At 38.2% G+C, this 16,320-nt stretch overlaps 1 protein-coding gene across 5 annotated transcripts in view; it reads right to left on the minus strand.

The window, feature by feature from the left end:
- Nucleotides 1–16,320, minus strand: part of sphkap (SPHK1 interactor, AKAP domain containing) — a 167,124-nt gene that overhangs the window by 16,120 nt on the left and 134,684 nt on the right. For all 5 annotated transcript variants that reach the window (XM_030151753.1, XM_030151748.1, XM_030151750.1 and 2 more), the window contains one exon: nt 16,131–16,241. In XM_030151753.1, coding sequence (XP_030007613.1) covers nt 16,131–16,241 — 111 coding nt within the window. The remainder of the gene's footprint in view (nt 1–16,130; nt 16,242–16,320) is intronic.

Here is a 16,320-nt window from a genome sequence, read left to right on the forward strand (position 1 = left end):
TGCAGCTCTCATTGCACATGGTCGATACCTTGGCACAATTTAACTCAATCTTCTAGACCTGAAAAAGAATTGAGAGAGGTGAAAACCACTTCAGTCTGGTCATGTTGACGCAGCAGGGACACCCTAAGTGACTCTGATTAGATCCTGAGTTATGACGTCACCTCCATGACACTCAAGTGTGTAGTCTTTGTATTTATGTGTTTTCACAGCCAGGCTCAACAGTTTAACAGTTCCACCACAAACTCTGACTTTCTTGACTTGTAGGATTATCTTTTAATTGACAAACATCATTTGTGCAAATAATGACAGTCACAGAGGATCAAAAATTTAACTGTTTCTTGACACAAAGTGCAATACATTTTTTTCTCTAAATAAGGGGGGGGGGGGGTGCAGTTAGGAGGTGTGGGAATTTGGCTCTCAATTACAAGTTACCACGGCAACAGACAGGTATACTAACCAGTGGCCATGACTGACAAAAACAAGGGAAACATCAATTATACATTTTTTTTTGTTTTTACAGTTTAATGACACTGTGGAGGTGAGAAGAAGGCTGGACTGGACCTTGGCCTTGGCGTGTGTCTTAAAGAGGATCTAGTTTATTTCAAGGCTATGACTGACACTGAGTATTAGCTGAGAAAAATGACTTCACAGCGGTAGATGAACCAAAATGTCCTTCACTTGAAGTCATAATGCAGCACATTCAGAGCAGACTAATTTCCCCATCACATCCAATCTGTTCAAACATAATATTGTGCAAACTATCAGATCTACCGTGGTGAAAATTCCCACTTGAAAATGGAATCAGTCAACTATAAAACGTGAAGTCAGTGACATCTGACAATGACAGAATATTTAAAAAGGTTTCCCTCTCTCACCCACTGCCCTTTGCAGACTTCATTTATTGTCTATAACATTTATTTGAATACCAATGGGCTTGTCCTTTTGTTGCTTTTCTCTCACAATAACACCAATCTATTCACAAGCAGTTTGCTCATTTGCTTGTCTGTTGTTCAGATCATTTTAGTGAGAGCAATGTGAGGACCTTTCTGCCTGAATAGCTTTTAAATGTCAACAACACAGGCATAGAGATTCAGATTATTCTACAGCAGATACCAAAATCAATGGTGTGACTCGGTCATTTGATGACACTATTTAATCAACTACAGCCATTTAATTCTATGTTTGATCTCACCGCAAAGTCCTCACTTTCTTCTCAATTTGATTATTGATGTTTTGATATTGCTGTATTCACCTTTTACCTGCAGCTTTCTTATTTTGAATGCACCTCAGTTTTTATTTCCATTAATTTTCCTTAATATCACATTTAGTGTTGTTCCTGCTAAGGAGCATCTCGGCACTAGACTATTCACTTACACTTATACTGGAAGTCATCCCAGAAAAGCTGTGACGACACGTCTGCTTGCCTGCCAACACACTGCCTGCAGATAACACAGTTCGAGGAAAAGGGAGGCGAGAGTCCACAATTATGACCTTGGGAAGGATGAAGCAATTTAACCCCATCAGACGGAAAGAATCAAGAGGCAGCTGTTCTAAATTTGGGAAGATGAGGACTATCTAGTCATCTCCATGTCCATGTGTGAGACAAGCCTGGGGACACGCTCTGATTCTATCAGTTTACCCCAGACATAATAAATGGCATGCACTTGCATCAGTCTGCCTCTCAACGTTCGGCTGACCACTTTAATATCAGCTGAAGTCAAGAAACAGAGTGTAGAGAAAAGTTTGATATGGGATTTAGCTCAGTCTGATATAATAGCCTGGACTTTTAAGTATCCTATATCAGAGACATTAAGAAAAAAGTGGCCTACTGTGTATGTTAGAAGTTATAATGAAAATGCTATCGCATTTATATAGTGCTTTATAAAACAAGCCATTTCAAAAGTACTGTTAAAGCAGAAACAGGAAACTCAGATAACCACAACAAATGCAAAACAATGAGCAAGCAAGTTTAGTAAACTTAAAAAAAGACAAAAAAGACACAAATCCAAGATTAGAAATGACAGACAGTCAAACCAACCAGTAAGTAAATGCAAAAAAAAAAGACACTAAAACAACTAAAATCCCTAAAAACAGTAAAAGACAAAATCACATCACAGAGCAAAAGCAATAATAAATGAAGAAATACTAACAATAAGAAACAGAAAAAGACAAAATTACATAATCTAGTTTTAAAAAAAAGCAACAAAACAAAAACAAATAAGGCAATAAATGTTTTTAATATTACTGCAACTAATACTAGTAGAACGTTTTCCATATTGCTACATGTCTTGGATATTTAACGTTTATCTGCTGAAGTGGGAAAGTATTTGTGTGCTTAAACCTGAGGTAAATGAGTGTCAGTACATGAACAAGATTTCTATGTAGAAATTGAAGGTTATATATTACATAATAATATTTGAATGGCTTGTGTCCACCAATTAACCTTTTCAAATTAGATTATCCACATAATCATAGATTCTTTCTTCTATAATTAAATGTAAGCAGTTCATAGCAATATTTTGCGACCATATTTTACCGAACAAAGCGTTTTATTTAAACAAATCTTAAAACATGTAGCTGTGGGTTAATCTTTTAAGTATATTTTAATGGCCACAAATGGGACCAGAAATACATCACTGCAAGTTCAAGGTTAGGGGATGTAAACGCATCCGGTCATTAGAGAAAGACTAGGAACAAGACTAAGGAAAAAGTACTGTGGTTTGAGTATACTCCAGCTCCACATAGCATCGTGTTATGTCAAAACTGTCTCTCTGGGCTTTCTCGCTTCACTAGGTGCTCAACCCATGCAAATCTACAGCTGTGCTCAACATTGGCCCTGCCAAGTAAAGTGAAGCTCAGGGTGACTCTCACCACCTGTGCTGATCGACCACCAAGACCAAGCAGGACAGTACATTTTTCTTAAGTCCATAAAACTACATGTTGTGGTTTCACTGAGGAGAAGTGACGGTCTGCTTATTATTTCTCTAGTTCTCGTGGTCTTTCCACTCATGCTCTGTGTTTTGAACTCTAAGAAAATAAAAAATAGGACCAATGGCCCTGTAGATTACCGGCCAAATTAAGAGCTTTGGGAAATGTATCCAGGTGTCATTTATTATCACCCTATATTATGTGTATATTATGTGTATACCATATTATGTGTATTTATTATATTACAGAAATAGCCCATGTTTTGGTCATATTCCAATCAGATCTGTAAAAAACTCAAATTCCAATTTGATATCATTGATACTTACAGATTTATTGTATCAATCCACTTCCTATCTGTTATGATGGGAAAATTTGTCAAAGTCACACCAAATCCAGAATCAGATCCAGATTGAAATAATTTCAATACCTTGTGTTGACATCATCATAAAGAAGCTGTATACCAAGTTTGAAGTCAATCAGAATTGTAGTTTCAGAGAAGAAGACGATTGAAATTTTTTCCCCATAACAGCCCATGTTAAATTTTCCGTAAGTTCCCAGATCCAGAGGAAGATCCTGATCAGCATGTGGCCATTACGTTTTGGTCATCTCCCCATCAGGGCTGGACTGTAGAAATTTAAACTTAAAATAATTTATATTCACTGAGTTATTGCATCGAACCACTTCCTATCTCTTGTAATGGGGAAATTTTTCAAAGTCGCACCAAATCCAGAATCAGATCCAGATCCAAGTAATTTCACTAACTTTTGTTGACATCATCATAAAGAAGCTGTATACCAAGTTTGAAGTCAATCGGAATTGTAGTTTCGGAGTAGAAGACGATTGAAATGTTTGTAACAAACGACAGACAATGACAGACGACGACGCTGGATGCCGCATGACAACAATAGCTTACGGCCTGTCGGCCGCTAAAAATAACATCTGTATCAAATTATTTAGTTTCAGGAAAATGTACTTCTCTTTTCAGTTGAGCTGCTAGCTAGTTTGATTCACAAACTGTAACCCAGATTTAGCAGCAATATTAAGCTATTGTTGGAGGTACAATGTGCATGTGTGTGTCCAAAGCCCTAACAATGCAGACGCACACAAAGGTTCAATTATTCCAACTTATTTATGCATAAATCCTATTTAGCTTTGGACGTTCAAAGCTACAAAGCGGGCTTATTTCTTTCTCTTTTTCTACAACATGCACAAAACACACACCTACAAATAAAGCTTATGCAGATACCTAGCTGCAGTGCCATGTTATGTGCATATATATACTCAATAAACCATTACAAACATTTGAGTCTTTGTCTATCAAAGCTTCTGTCCTCCTCAACAGTCCTCCCTCTCTGCTTACTACTGTCTGATCCTCCCACACACAGCTGCTGGTCTTAGTCCTTCTGTCTCCCTTTTTGTTTCTTTAACTGTGGCTCTTTTTTTTTTGCTCTTTTTCATGCCTTAAAACATAAGTATTGTAATTATACAGCAGTTTTTGCCCTCTCATCAATATCAACAATATGAAAGAAATGGCAGTTTGAAAGAACCTCAGTGTTTGTAGAAGGTCTATCAGGTATGAGAATAAGATCGATGCATTTGCTGCTGGGCTTATCTATAGCCAAGTCACATTTTGACCACCATATTCCTGCAGTAGTGCCTTCCTCGGTCATACAGTCAAACAAACATGAGGTGAGCTGTACTCTCTTTCCTTCCTGCAATTCTGTACTGTTGCCGCATAAAGAACAGTCCTAATGTAGTCAGGATTGAGGAGTTATTCTCCTTCTGGGGTCATGATACCAAATACAGCTGGCTGCATTGTTTTGACTTATTTCCATGGCTGGCAACTTTAATATAATTTATTTCAACTTTAATTTAATTCAAATGAAGTTTGGGAAAACAACATTGAGGCTCACTGACTGCGCCATCTTAATTTCATGATGAAACCCACTAGTTATGCAGCCCTAATACAGGGAGCAGACAGGCATGCTGATGTCATGTACAGGCTTATTTTATGTTTCGTACATGTGTGCATGTGCTGATAAAATCCAGGTCATCAGCTGTTCCACAGGAAGCATCCTATAATGCAATTCCACTCGCTACATGAGAATACTGACTGAGCTTCCTTTCTATTTATCTGCTGTTTCGCTACCAGTATTTTAACAGTACGAGATAAAATAACATGAACACAGATGTGAAAACAGTGTGATCTTCAAGCTCAGTTATGCCTCTCCACAGCTGGAACAAATAGAATACATCCAATATAATGAACACTGAATCTCAAACTTGCACATGCACAAACCCATGCGCACTCAATCACACACATTCACTGTATATAATTAGTATTTGGCTGTGAGTTGCTCTGCTTTCAGCCCCCGGCTTAAAAGAACATCAAGAAGCTGATTTGTCCTGCTCCTCTACATGATATGAATAATATGGAAATATTACGGTAAATGTTTAGAGCAACAAACCTATGGTATCTCTGGAAAATATATATTCCCTGTGGGTCAGCAAGTGCATGCATTTGTTGAAACATCATGATCTAACCATTTCAACAACAAGCACAGTGTTTTTATTTTCCTTTTAATCCTTTAATTCCTATAGCAAGTTAAAAACCTACAAAAAAAGTCATCTCTGATTCATATCTAAGATCAGGCAGGGCATCGGATGCTGTTCTCTGAAATGCATACATTTTAATGTGTCATTCTCACATTTACAGGAAGGTAAGATTGGGTTGCATCAAATGGTTTAATCATGAGAACATTTTGTTTTTTTACAGGAGCATGCATTTGAAGTATACTTTGGTTAATGAAGCTATAGTGCTCAGATTTGATATGAAAACCTTTTAGCAGTCCTCTGAGACACTCCATCACTGTTCCTAAATCTACAGCTGCTATGCGATGATGTAGTGGGCTAATGCACAGCTAAAACTGACATTAATACAGTTGCTACAGCTGAACAGTATTGTACGCAGGCCAAGACTAACCAAATATGCCAATAGCAGTGTAAGTTATCACCCCGCACCACGAAGGGGGGATGGCAAGGGGTATTGTTTTTGGTTCGTTTTTTTTCTTTGTCTCTTTGTTGGTTAAATGTATACCAAATTTGGTTTATGGATTCCCAGTGACCCAGGATAGATCTCTTTACATTTTGGGAATAGTAGGTCAAAGTCCAAATTTACTATTAATTTTTTAAATATTTTTTTTTCCCCATTTACTTATGTAACCCACATGGTTACTAAGCCAATATATGTGATTTGATTGTAATACCTCAGCCCCACCACAAGGTGGCACATTAGCCCTGGTGTAGTGATTATTGAACGTGACCCCAGTCTATGCGTGCGCCATCTTAGAGCGAGATACTGACCAGAGCACATGCATTAGGAACGGGCTGACAAACCGAGGTATGTAACATGACGGAAACCACGGATGGTTTACACCATCGAATAATCTTCACGCAGTGTCTTGATAGGTGTTTTGTTATTAGGAGAAGCCGTCTGAATGTGCATAAGAGAGAAAGAGAGGGGAGCCGGTTTCACTGTGTCGTCCTCTGTGAGAACTCCGGTAAGAAAATGCTACATGCTAGAGAATAAGCCTCGTGGTTAGCTTTTTGATATTAGCTTGTTGTGTGGGTAAATTCCTTTTCATAGAAGTATATACATAAGACCAGTCGGAGTTTCCTGAAATGTTTTTCCAATGTTTTAAACCCAACGTGGAACCAGCTGTATCATTGTGAACTTCGAAAAGTAGCTTTAGAAAGACCGCTAACCGAGCTAGCGGGAAGCAAACATTCATCGAAGTTAGCACTGCTAGGCTAATTTAGGTATTGCCTGCAATACGAATGCAAATGGTGTGGCTTGTTAAGCTAAAATGCCACTACTGTAACATATGAGAGAGAAAGAGACGGCATATGATGCCTAATTGCGTGGATATGATGCCAGTTATGATAGAGAAAGTATTTGTTGATAAATGAAATGTGCATAATGTGTTTTACTGCACTGAAGATGTTAAAATATTCATGTTGATTAAAAAGAAGAGTTAAATAGATGTACAATCTATGGTTTGAAAGATAAATATTGATTTGTAGAGCTGTTTTAAAATATTAGTGCTGTATTAAAATAAATAAGTACATTTATATTAAGATATAAGTTCATGATAGGTCATTGTCATGATTGAAATACTGAAGGTGTACTGTAAATCTCATTTACAATGCTTTGATTGCTGTATCCCGTATCTCGGTATTGAGTGAAGTAGAGTGAGAAGTGGAAATAGAAAGATGTTATGATTTGAATAGAGAGTAATGATTATTTGTTCTGCACTTTATGTGTAGACAGGTTTTTCGTTTTGTCGGATTAGGAATTGATCCAGATTCCGAACCGATGTGGTTCAGTGGCGAGCCAGGAAGGACGAACAACTCAGATGGTGGAACTGTGGGATCCACTCCGAGAAACTAAAGACATCGCTTCACTTGTGATACAGATAAGAACATACACAAAATCTACCCGGGTAGTAACCATTTGAACGGAACATTACACACACAAGATACAGAACTGAACTGAGCACTTACCTTCTAAGAAAGAAGGAGGGACAATTTATTTTGAACTTTTATTTTATTATTTTTTAATTCTTTTGGGGAGACCTCTATTTTATTTTGTTGGTTTTTTTGATCCCTTGATTTTCATATACTGCAAAGTATTGTTGTTGTGGCAATAAATTGTCAACTGTTAACTTCATGGTATCGTTGCGTGACTATTACCAGTTTTCCGAACCTAGAGAGAATGTATGTGTTGTAGTGTGTTCTTCCGATCAGGCTACAGGCGCTACACTTATAATGGACAAAATTTCAAATGTTTGTAGCAGCAAAACTGTTGGTTCAGTTCATACCAAACTGGGTTTATAGATTGCCAGTGACCCAGAATAAATGTCATTGTGTTTTAGGAAAAGTAGGTCGAAGTTCAAATTTGTTATGAATTTTTAAAATCTTTTATTCCCCATTTACTTATAATGGGTGAGATTTTAAATGTCTATTAAAACATCAATTTTGTTTCAATTTACTTCAAACTTGGCACATATATAATCTTTATATTTACCAAATATTGATTATGGATGAAAGAGTTCATCGATACTAAAATAAGCTACAATATGTGCAAGGGGCGGGGTTTGTTGTGCCTGGCACCACTTGTTAGTATTGATATTGGTTACTATTGATTAGCAACTCCACATGACTGTCAATTGCCCTCAGTTCACTGTTTGGTTCTTTGGTCCATACATCCATCCATTGATTTTACCCCTTATCTGTATCTGGGTCACGGGGGCAGAAGCCTAAGCAGGGATACCTAGACCTCCAGCTCCTCCAGGAGGACACTGAGGGAGTTTATCTCCCATCTAACCTGGTACCTTCTCCTGTTTAGACATGCCCATGGAGGCATCCTAACCAGCTTCTCAAAGCACCTCTAGTGGCTCCTTTCAGTATGATGGAGCAGTGGCTTTACTTTGAGCCAGATAACCTAAATCCTCACCATCTCTCTCCAGCCATCCTACAGAGGGAATCCATGTCCACAACTTGTATCTATGTTATAACTAAATGCAAATTCAACAGATATGTGAAGGCTGAAAGACACTTTAACATCTGAAGGTAAGGTTAATACTGCATACTGATTTCTGATCCTTCTGACTGGCCCGGAATTAAAAGTTTAAAGACCTTCAGGCTGACCTTACGGTTACATGATATATAAGAAATTAGAACCTAATCAAAAAAAGTGTTTAGATGTTTGAAAATGCAGTATTTACACATGTTGTATGCAAAATTTGTGAGTAAAATTACCATTAAGTGATCCCATTTAAGACGACAACCCAGATATGAATGTAACTGAATTTCACTGTTCATTACTGCACATGACAATAAAGCCTTTGTATTCATGCACAGGAAATGTACAAACCAAGACAAAAAGCTGAGTAGAATGTTTGGAATGGCTCCATACTGTATTTTTATGTTACTTTCCAATTTGGATAATAAAAACAAAATATTGGTCAACTTTTGCAGCATTTTTAATTGCTGACCGCAACAAACATAAACACACAACACTTATTTATTTTTACTCTCTTAATTTATTCTATTTTTAATCTTACATCTGTATTCTGAAGCAGTTGACAATTATAAATGCTGCAATTTTGACACTACAAACTAAAAATATTGGTCAGTGTTGCAGCATTTGCAACTACTAACTGCTTTAAATATAAATGTCAAAATTAATTAGCATTACATGTGCGCATAAAACTGAATATGAAATCTTAACATTTCAAATGAACAGAACTTTTGAGAATTAGGGCTCGTGTTTGTTCTTCACACCTGCTTAAATTCATCTTATCCTTTGACAGAATGCATCTGTAAATCTTTTATAGGGTTTATTGTGTTGAAGCTTCAGGTGTTGATGGCAGTGACGCTGCATATACTGCATCCCGCTGTGTTGTTTTTGGGTCAGTGAGCCTGTAAACCTCCACATTGCTGATACACTGCAAGCAGCTCTCACTAACTTGCGAGACAGTCACGTGTCTGCTGCTGCTCCACTTTATGGGATGTTGTTCAAAGCATTTCAGGGTAGATTGATCCTCCATATTCTATTGGATTATGGTTTATACATTTCAGATATTTTTGGCCAATATCAGAGAAATACTGATACTCACTATTAAACTGGACTTCCTTATTTGAAGGACGGAGAAGGTTTATCTTCCTGCCCTGGTCCTGCTGGAAGTCAGAGCTCCTGCTGTGACATATTAATTCAGTTTTCTCTCTCTTTTGTCAGGGCCACGTAAGGGACAGCTCAGGACACAACACACTGCCCAAGTGTGAAGTGAATCCAGTGATGAATAGATCACTCTGCTCCAGAGAATACAAGTTCAAAAGCAAGAAGACAGACTAAGAGGAATGGATGGTGGAGAAAAAGGATATTGCTGACTTGTTCCATAAATAGCTCTGCTAAAAATGATATATTTAGCATTTTGCACATGATGTACTCTTAGAAACCAACTGTTAGAATGCAGTTTACGTCTGAACAGCAGTGATTGTATGATTTGTGCACTGATATCTGTATTTCCCAATTTTAATTCCCATTGCATTTGCAGATTTAAGGTCTTTATTTCCAACATTATACATATACATATTCGGATGATGAGAGACAAAATCTGTTTGTCTTGGAAAACATACTGCCACAGGAAAACAGTAGACGCCATCTTGCTCTTCAAAATATTCCTCATGTCAGATCTCTCAGGAGCGTGATAAAATTCAGTGTGACAATCACAGAAACATGACACTTCACTGTGACTTCATGCATTAAAACATGAGTGAGTGATCAAAGGTGGCAACATGATGTAGCAAGAGCTGGATGACATAGTGAAACGTATAGCGTCTGGAGTCCCTACTTTTATTTTTGAGTTTAAGCTGCTAGACAGAATGGGAATGAACAGGTTGTCAATGTTTAACAAAAAAGCACATAAAATAAATCAGAATGTTATCTCAAAAAGTCATTGTATGCTATTTGCAACACTTAAACCATTAACCGAAGCCACAAGCTTGTAAATGTTGTGGTCCATTAGAGCTAACCGCAACCAAGTCAGCATTAAGAAACCAATTAAACGCTCTCTTCATTACACTGTGGTCTGCCTCTTTGACTACTGCTAGAGTTCCCTGGGTTTTCTGTGGTTTTTATGCTTGTTCCTCTGTGTTTTCAGCGCAGCGTTCCTTGTCTTTTTCACTTTTTAATTTCCACAACACTTTTGCCCTTCTTCCTGCTTCCCTGTACAGTGCAGACCAGGATAGAAGAATTTATTTGTCACACACTGCCATCAGTAGTAAGCTCTGATTTGATTGATTGGCTGCGTAAGCCATGGAAAGGGTGAACAGAGAATTGAGAGTCAGAGGAGCAATTTGTCACGTCAAAGTCTGAGAGCTTTGCTGCAGGGGGGCGGTTCGCATCTGTTCCACTCACATTAAAGTTCCCTCTGATTCATAGAAAAGAGACACAAAGTAAGGAAAACAAATATCTATTGTCCATTTAAACAAAAAACATGAAGATAGAGCTGCTTTGCTTTTATATTAAACAAAAGAACAATGAAGATAAACGTGCCTGAAAAATCCTAAACTCCAGTAGGAGGTTAGTTCTGCAGAGAGAATGAGTGATATTTGGTTCCAAGATAGTCATCACAAATAGTACTGAGCGATGAGGAGGGACATGCTGAGGTGCATGTATATAAAAAATGAACAAATCCACCGTGACGCCCTGTATTTGTTAGTGGACCATACGGCCATACTGAGGCTTGACTGAGTTTGATATTTTGGTTGTTGCCATCTTGTTTATTTGCCCATGTTTGAGTAAAAGAGTGGAAGTGATGAGCAGTGACAGGTCAAACTCCCTACAGTAACACTAGACATGACTACATAGACTGACTCATGTTAAACACCAGTCATTTTAGCTACGTGATGAATTTTAACATATACAGATCAGCTTGACAACGGTGATGTCAGCTTCATGCAGCATTATGTTACATTCTAATTAATTAACAAACTAACATTAGATGACCTAATTAGCAGGCATTCATGGTCTGTCAATTAGCCTGCTAGCTTCTGTAGCTACATTATGCTGATGTGCTGGACATTGTAATTAAGTACTTGTAAACTGCATGCTCTCCTCATCATCTGATAGTGTTCTTAGTCTAACTTCCAAACCACAGCTACAGCTGCTATCTGGAAAACATGATGTTCAGTCAGATAATTGTATGTAACAATATTGTGTTCTAGGGGTGTGCGATATAAGGATATTAGATCGTGAAGGATTAGAATGTATCGATGATCCGACAAAGCAGAAAGATCATGGAATCATCCATGTAGTCAGAGCCATACAGTATTCAACAGCTCTGGATGTAATTATATGCCGATGCACAGATGCATCACGTCAATTTACATCCACGTCATGTGGATTTCACGTGTAGTGGGAGTCATGGCTGACAGCAAAACGGACGAGTTGCTTCTTAAGAAGAACTCCACTTCCATTGTGTGGAATTGGTTTGGCTTTTCCCCTTACAACGAAGTACAAACAGTAATTTGCAAAATTTGCACAGATACAGTTTGCATGTTGGATGGCAACACTACAAACCTGTTCAATTACCTGAAGAGACGGCATCCAGCATCCAGAAATGTTGCCTTTATCAAAATTAATACATGAAGTCGCAATGACCTTGAGCTTTGACCTTTGGTCACCAAAACCTTCTTAGTGTTCTTGTGAACAACTGTGTCAAAATGTATGACATTCTCTCAAACTGTTCTGTAGTTTTAATTAAACAAGATTTAGACTGACTGATGGACAGACATATAGTATCTTCTTATAGAGATGCACCGTGGACACGTTCCAATAAACATAAACTCCAGTAGTTAAACTCACCAGCCTAACTGCCTGTCAGTCAAATCCCACACAGAAGACACAGACAACACCTACCTGTCACTCATCGTAACCACATCTGTAATTATCCACAACTTTAAACCTAATGTAATCCAAACAACATATATTAAAGTTCACCCACATACTTTTGTTGTAATTGGGGAAATTAGGTACAGATTCCAAAACCTCTCTTTGTAAACACCTTCAACTCTCTTGTAGCCCCCCTTTTGGAGCCAGCCTCAGATGGTCGTTAGAGGAACTGCTGTTTTTGGTACTACCACAGTGGTTTTCAGCTTGGAGGCTGCCACTTGTTTGCATTACTTCACCAAAACGGCCACTGAGACGTTGAGTTTATTTATAGACAAAACACAAATGATTGTGATGTAAAATGCTAAACCCAGACACTTAGTGAAAATGGGTGCAGTTCCAGTAAGTCCATCACACTCTGTATTGAATTCACCATAAATGCTTTAAAGATGTGAGATACAAAGTCATTTGAGACCTATGCATGTCTTCTCCAAGACAACACAGCTGCTGTCTGGGGATTTTATGAGCATTCACTTCAACACGCAGCTGCTCACACTCACTAAGAGCGACATGAGTGTATGAGAATGATGCTCTTTGCTTAATTACTGCTATTTCTGTAACCTGGGTAATCATTATCAAATACTTGAGGCATGTTTTAGGGACTGGTATGGAGAAAAAAATGTCAAAACACTTTGTCATTTATTCAGCATAAAACCAGGCGGTTTGAATTCTGTAACTGCTGCTCAAGTAATGATTCTGTTAAAAGTGCAAAGATGAGCAGCTGGAAACTTTAATGGGAACCTTACACCTCTGTTGTGTCCAATTGTTTTCTTTAATCATGTTCTTGCTACTGATAACTCCTGATGTTGACCTCCTGCTAAAGCATTACATGTGCTATAACCTTGGGCGAGAAAAGACGATGCACTAATAACGATGTTGTCAGTGTCTTTGCACGGGAGGAATTTTTAACATGTAATCCACATCTGAAAGACTGACCCACTGGCCCACACTTGTAATTAAATCTTGATAACTAAGCTGAGGCTGTGATCAGTGAGGTGTAGGTTGTGGCTCAGAGATAGTGTACCTCAGAGATATGCAAGCATAATTTCAAGAAAATCCAAGCAAATGGCAAAGAGGATAGCATGAGATATTTTGCAGCCCAAGGCAAGAAAATTGATTTCACCCCTGAGAGAATGGAATCCAGACTTATTATAAGGCTACCACTGAGATGTGGGTGAATATGCCATTTATTTTGAACACCTACATTTCAGATGTTATTAGAGAGACCGAGTAGTGTGTTTTAACTATTTTCCTAATGAAGCCCACCTACAGTAGCAGACGAGAACCGAATCCCATCTATTAGATAAAAATCTGCACTCAGATACAGTGTTATATAATTCAGACCGTCAAGACAGCTCATATAAACCAACATAAAACTATGCACACTGACAACCAAACGCTTGTCAGTCCTTTCAGCAGACAAGTACCTTTTAGCCACTGACAGACGGCATGAGCCATGTTTAGCTTATATTTTGCAATGCAAGAGTGATTAAAGATGACCATCACGCCCAGAACTGTGACAGAAGATTAAATATTTGTGTCCTCTACAGCTCAAATCCTTCTCCTTTTGTTCTGTTTCCCACCGTGTTTGTTCACTTTCCTCCCTCAACAACTACCGATGTCCTCAGTAATCCAAGCTCACACTGTGGCAGCAACTACCCACACATTAAATTGTACATCCAAATATTCAATAGGGATGCACCGATTCTGATATGAGTATCGGGTATCGGCTCCGATACTCAGTGTGTGTACTCGTAAAAGTAATCCGATACAAATGCACCGACACCACTTAAAGCCGTGTGAGATTCACAGTTCAGTGCAGCAGGTATGAGGAGGAGGAATAATGTGTGGGGAGTGTGAAGAGTGTGGAGATTTTTCGAAATAAATGACAGTGATAAAAGTAACGCTGACTGCAAGTAACGTTAAAGACACACAGATACGGACGGAGCGTTCTGTCCGTTCTCTGTGTACATTCCATCCGTTTTCCAGGTGCTGGTGGATGCATACCCAGCGGAGAGGGGTACAGAGCGGTGCAAACTGCTGCCAGCGGAAGTGAAAACAAAACCTATCGCTCATTTATCTTTTCTCTACCTGATGAAGCTTCTCTTTTAAACCTTACCTGTGAAAACACTGCAATATTAGTATCACATTAGTGTTACCTCTGTCGTCTACAAGTTTATTACTGACTTTCTTTGTCTTTTCAAAAAACTTTACTCTTCTTCATGGTATTTGTCCAGTATGATTAATTCAGAGCGGCGCCCCTTGGTGGATTGATTGAGATACGCTCATTCCAACACATTCAATATCAGTAGCAGCACTTTTTTCCAGTCAGAGTAATGACAACAACAATAAAGAACATTTACAAAAGGAACTAAGAACTGGAATGGGATTATTAAGTACTTGTACCGGTACTCGGTATTGGCAAGTACTCAAATGCAAGTACTCATACTTGTACTTGGTCTGGAAAAAAGTGGTATCAGTGCATCTCCAATATTCAATGACAAGAACATACAGATGTTTTGAAAAACATGTAGGTAAAAGTATATATAGTCTATTTATGGTTAAGGAAAGTTGGAATATTTGCTTCAGTGCCTCAGTGTCATCTTAAATAACCATTGTAATTTTGTTACAATGTTTGAAGATTTGTTTTTCTGCTACAGCAATACCAGTATGAACCACGCAGGAGCTGAAAATGGCTCATTAAAAATCACAGAGTAGATTCAAGGATAGGTCATGGAGAGAGAACCATACTGTACTGTAACTGTACTGCAGTTCAGCATCTGTCATCAGAGTCACTGCTGAAACCTGTCAGTGTGTTTGTTGGATCACAAATCACATTCCTTATTTGTCACTTTCAGGACAGAGGCTGTGTTCAGTCAAAAATGTAATTAATCTGCTGAGATTAAATGGAGTTTATATGATACTTCAGTAGAATGAGATTCCACGGTTTAGAACATCTAGTCAAGTCTTACAAAGTTCAATGCTGATGAAAAAATGCACGTTTTTCATTTCAAAAGTAAATTATTTTCTTTCTTGAGAATGCACAAGAAAAGTCCTCTTTCACAGTTCAACAATACCAATATTTTCCCAGTTTCTCATTTTTCGTTTAATAAAAATACATTAAATAGCAGAGACAACATCATGAACAGATTTTGTGTTTGTAAATGAGTTAATTATTTCTATTTCACCATGGACTGCTAACCCCATGACCAAGCAGCTGTCATTTGCAGTTATGCAACTTTTTCATGAAGTTAACTAATCCAAACAAGATGCAAAGTGCCCTCCTGTACTGGAAACTGTGTTAGAGATAAATAGTCAGTAGAGTTAGTAATTAGCACTTCCTATGACAATTGAGGTGCAGCCATGTTTTTAGTCTAAATCACATCCATTGACTCTGATTTCAGTGAAAAGTAATACATGACTCCTATGAACAAGGATTCAACAGCAGCAAGGGAGCACCAGTGACCTTGTACAAAACAAACTTCTCCAGCTCAATCTCCACAAGCAACTCAGAGGATGTCGGCTGAAGAATGTGTCATTTCGCATCATTTCTGCCAAAAAAATGACTTTACTTCATCCTCATCCTCATCATCTCCTGCAGCTTTAAGGCCGTCTACTACAGACGACTTGGTCAATCTTTGCTGCCAAACGGGTGTGCATGTTTCATCATCTTCAGTATGCTACTCACCATCGTGCAGCTGCCTTCTGCGTCGTCGTCCAACAGGCCTAGTCTGCACAGAGCTTTCTCATTCCTTAACCAGAACTCAGATGAGTCCAACACACTGTTACTGCACAAAACCTGCAACACACAGGAAAATATGGATCAGAAACAGCATCAAAATCCCACCATAGAAAGGAAATATATATATATACACAGA

Source organism: Sphaeramia orbicularis, chromosome 13, assembly GCF_902148855.1.
Source record: "Sphaeramia orbicularis chromosome 13, fSphaOr1.1, whole genome shotgun sequence".
Taxonomy (NCBI): domain Eukaryota; kingdom Metazoa; phylum Chordata; class Actinopteri; order Kurtiformes; family Apogonidae; genus Sphaeramia; species Sphaeramia orbicularis.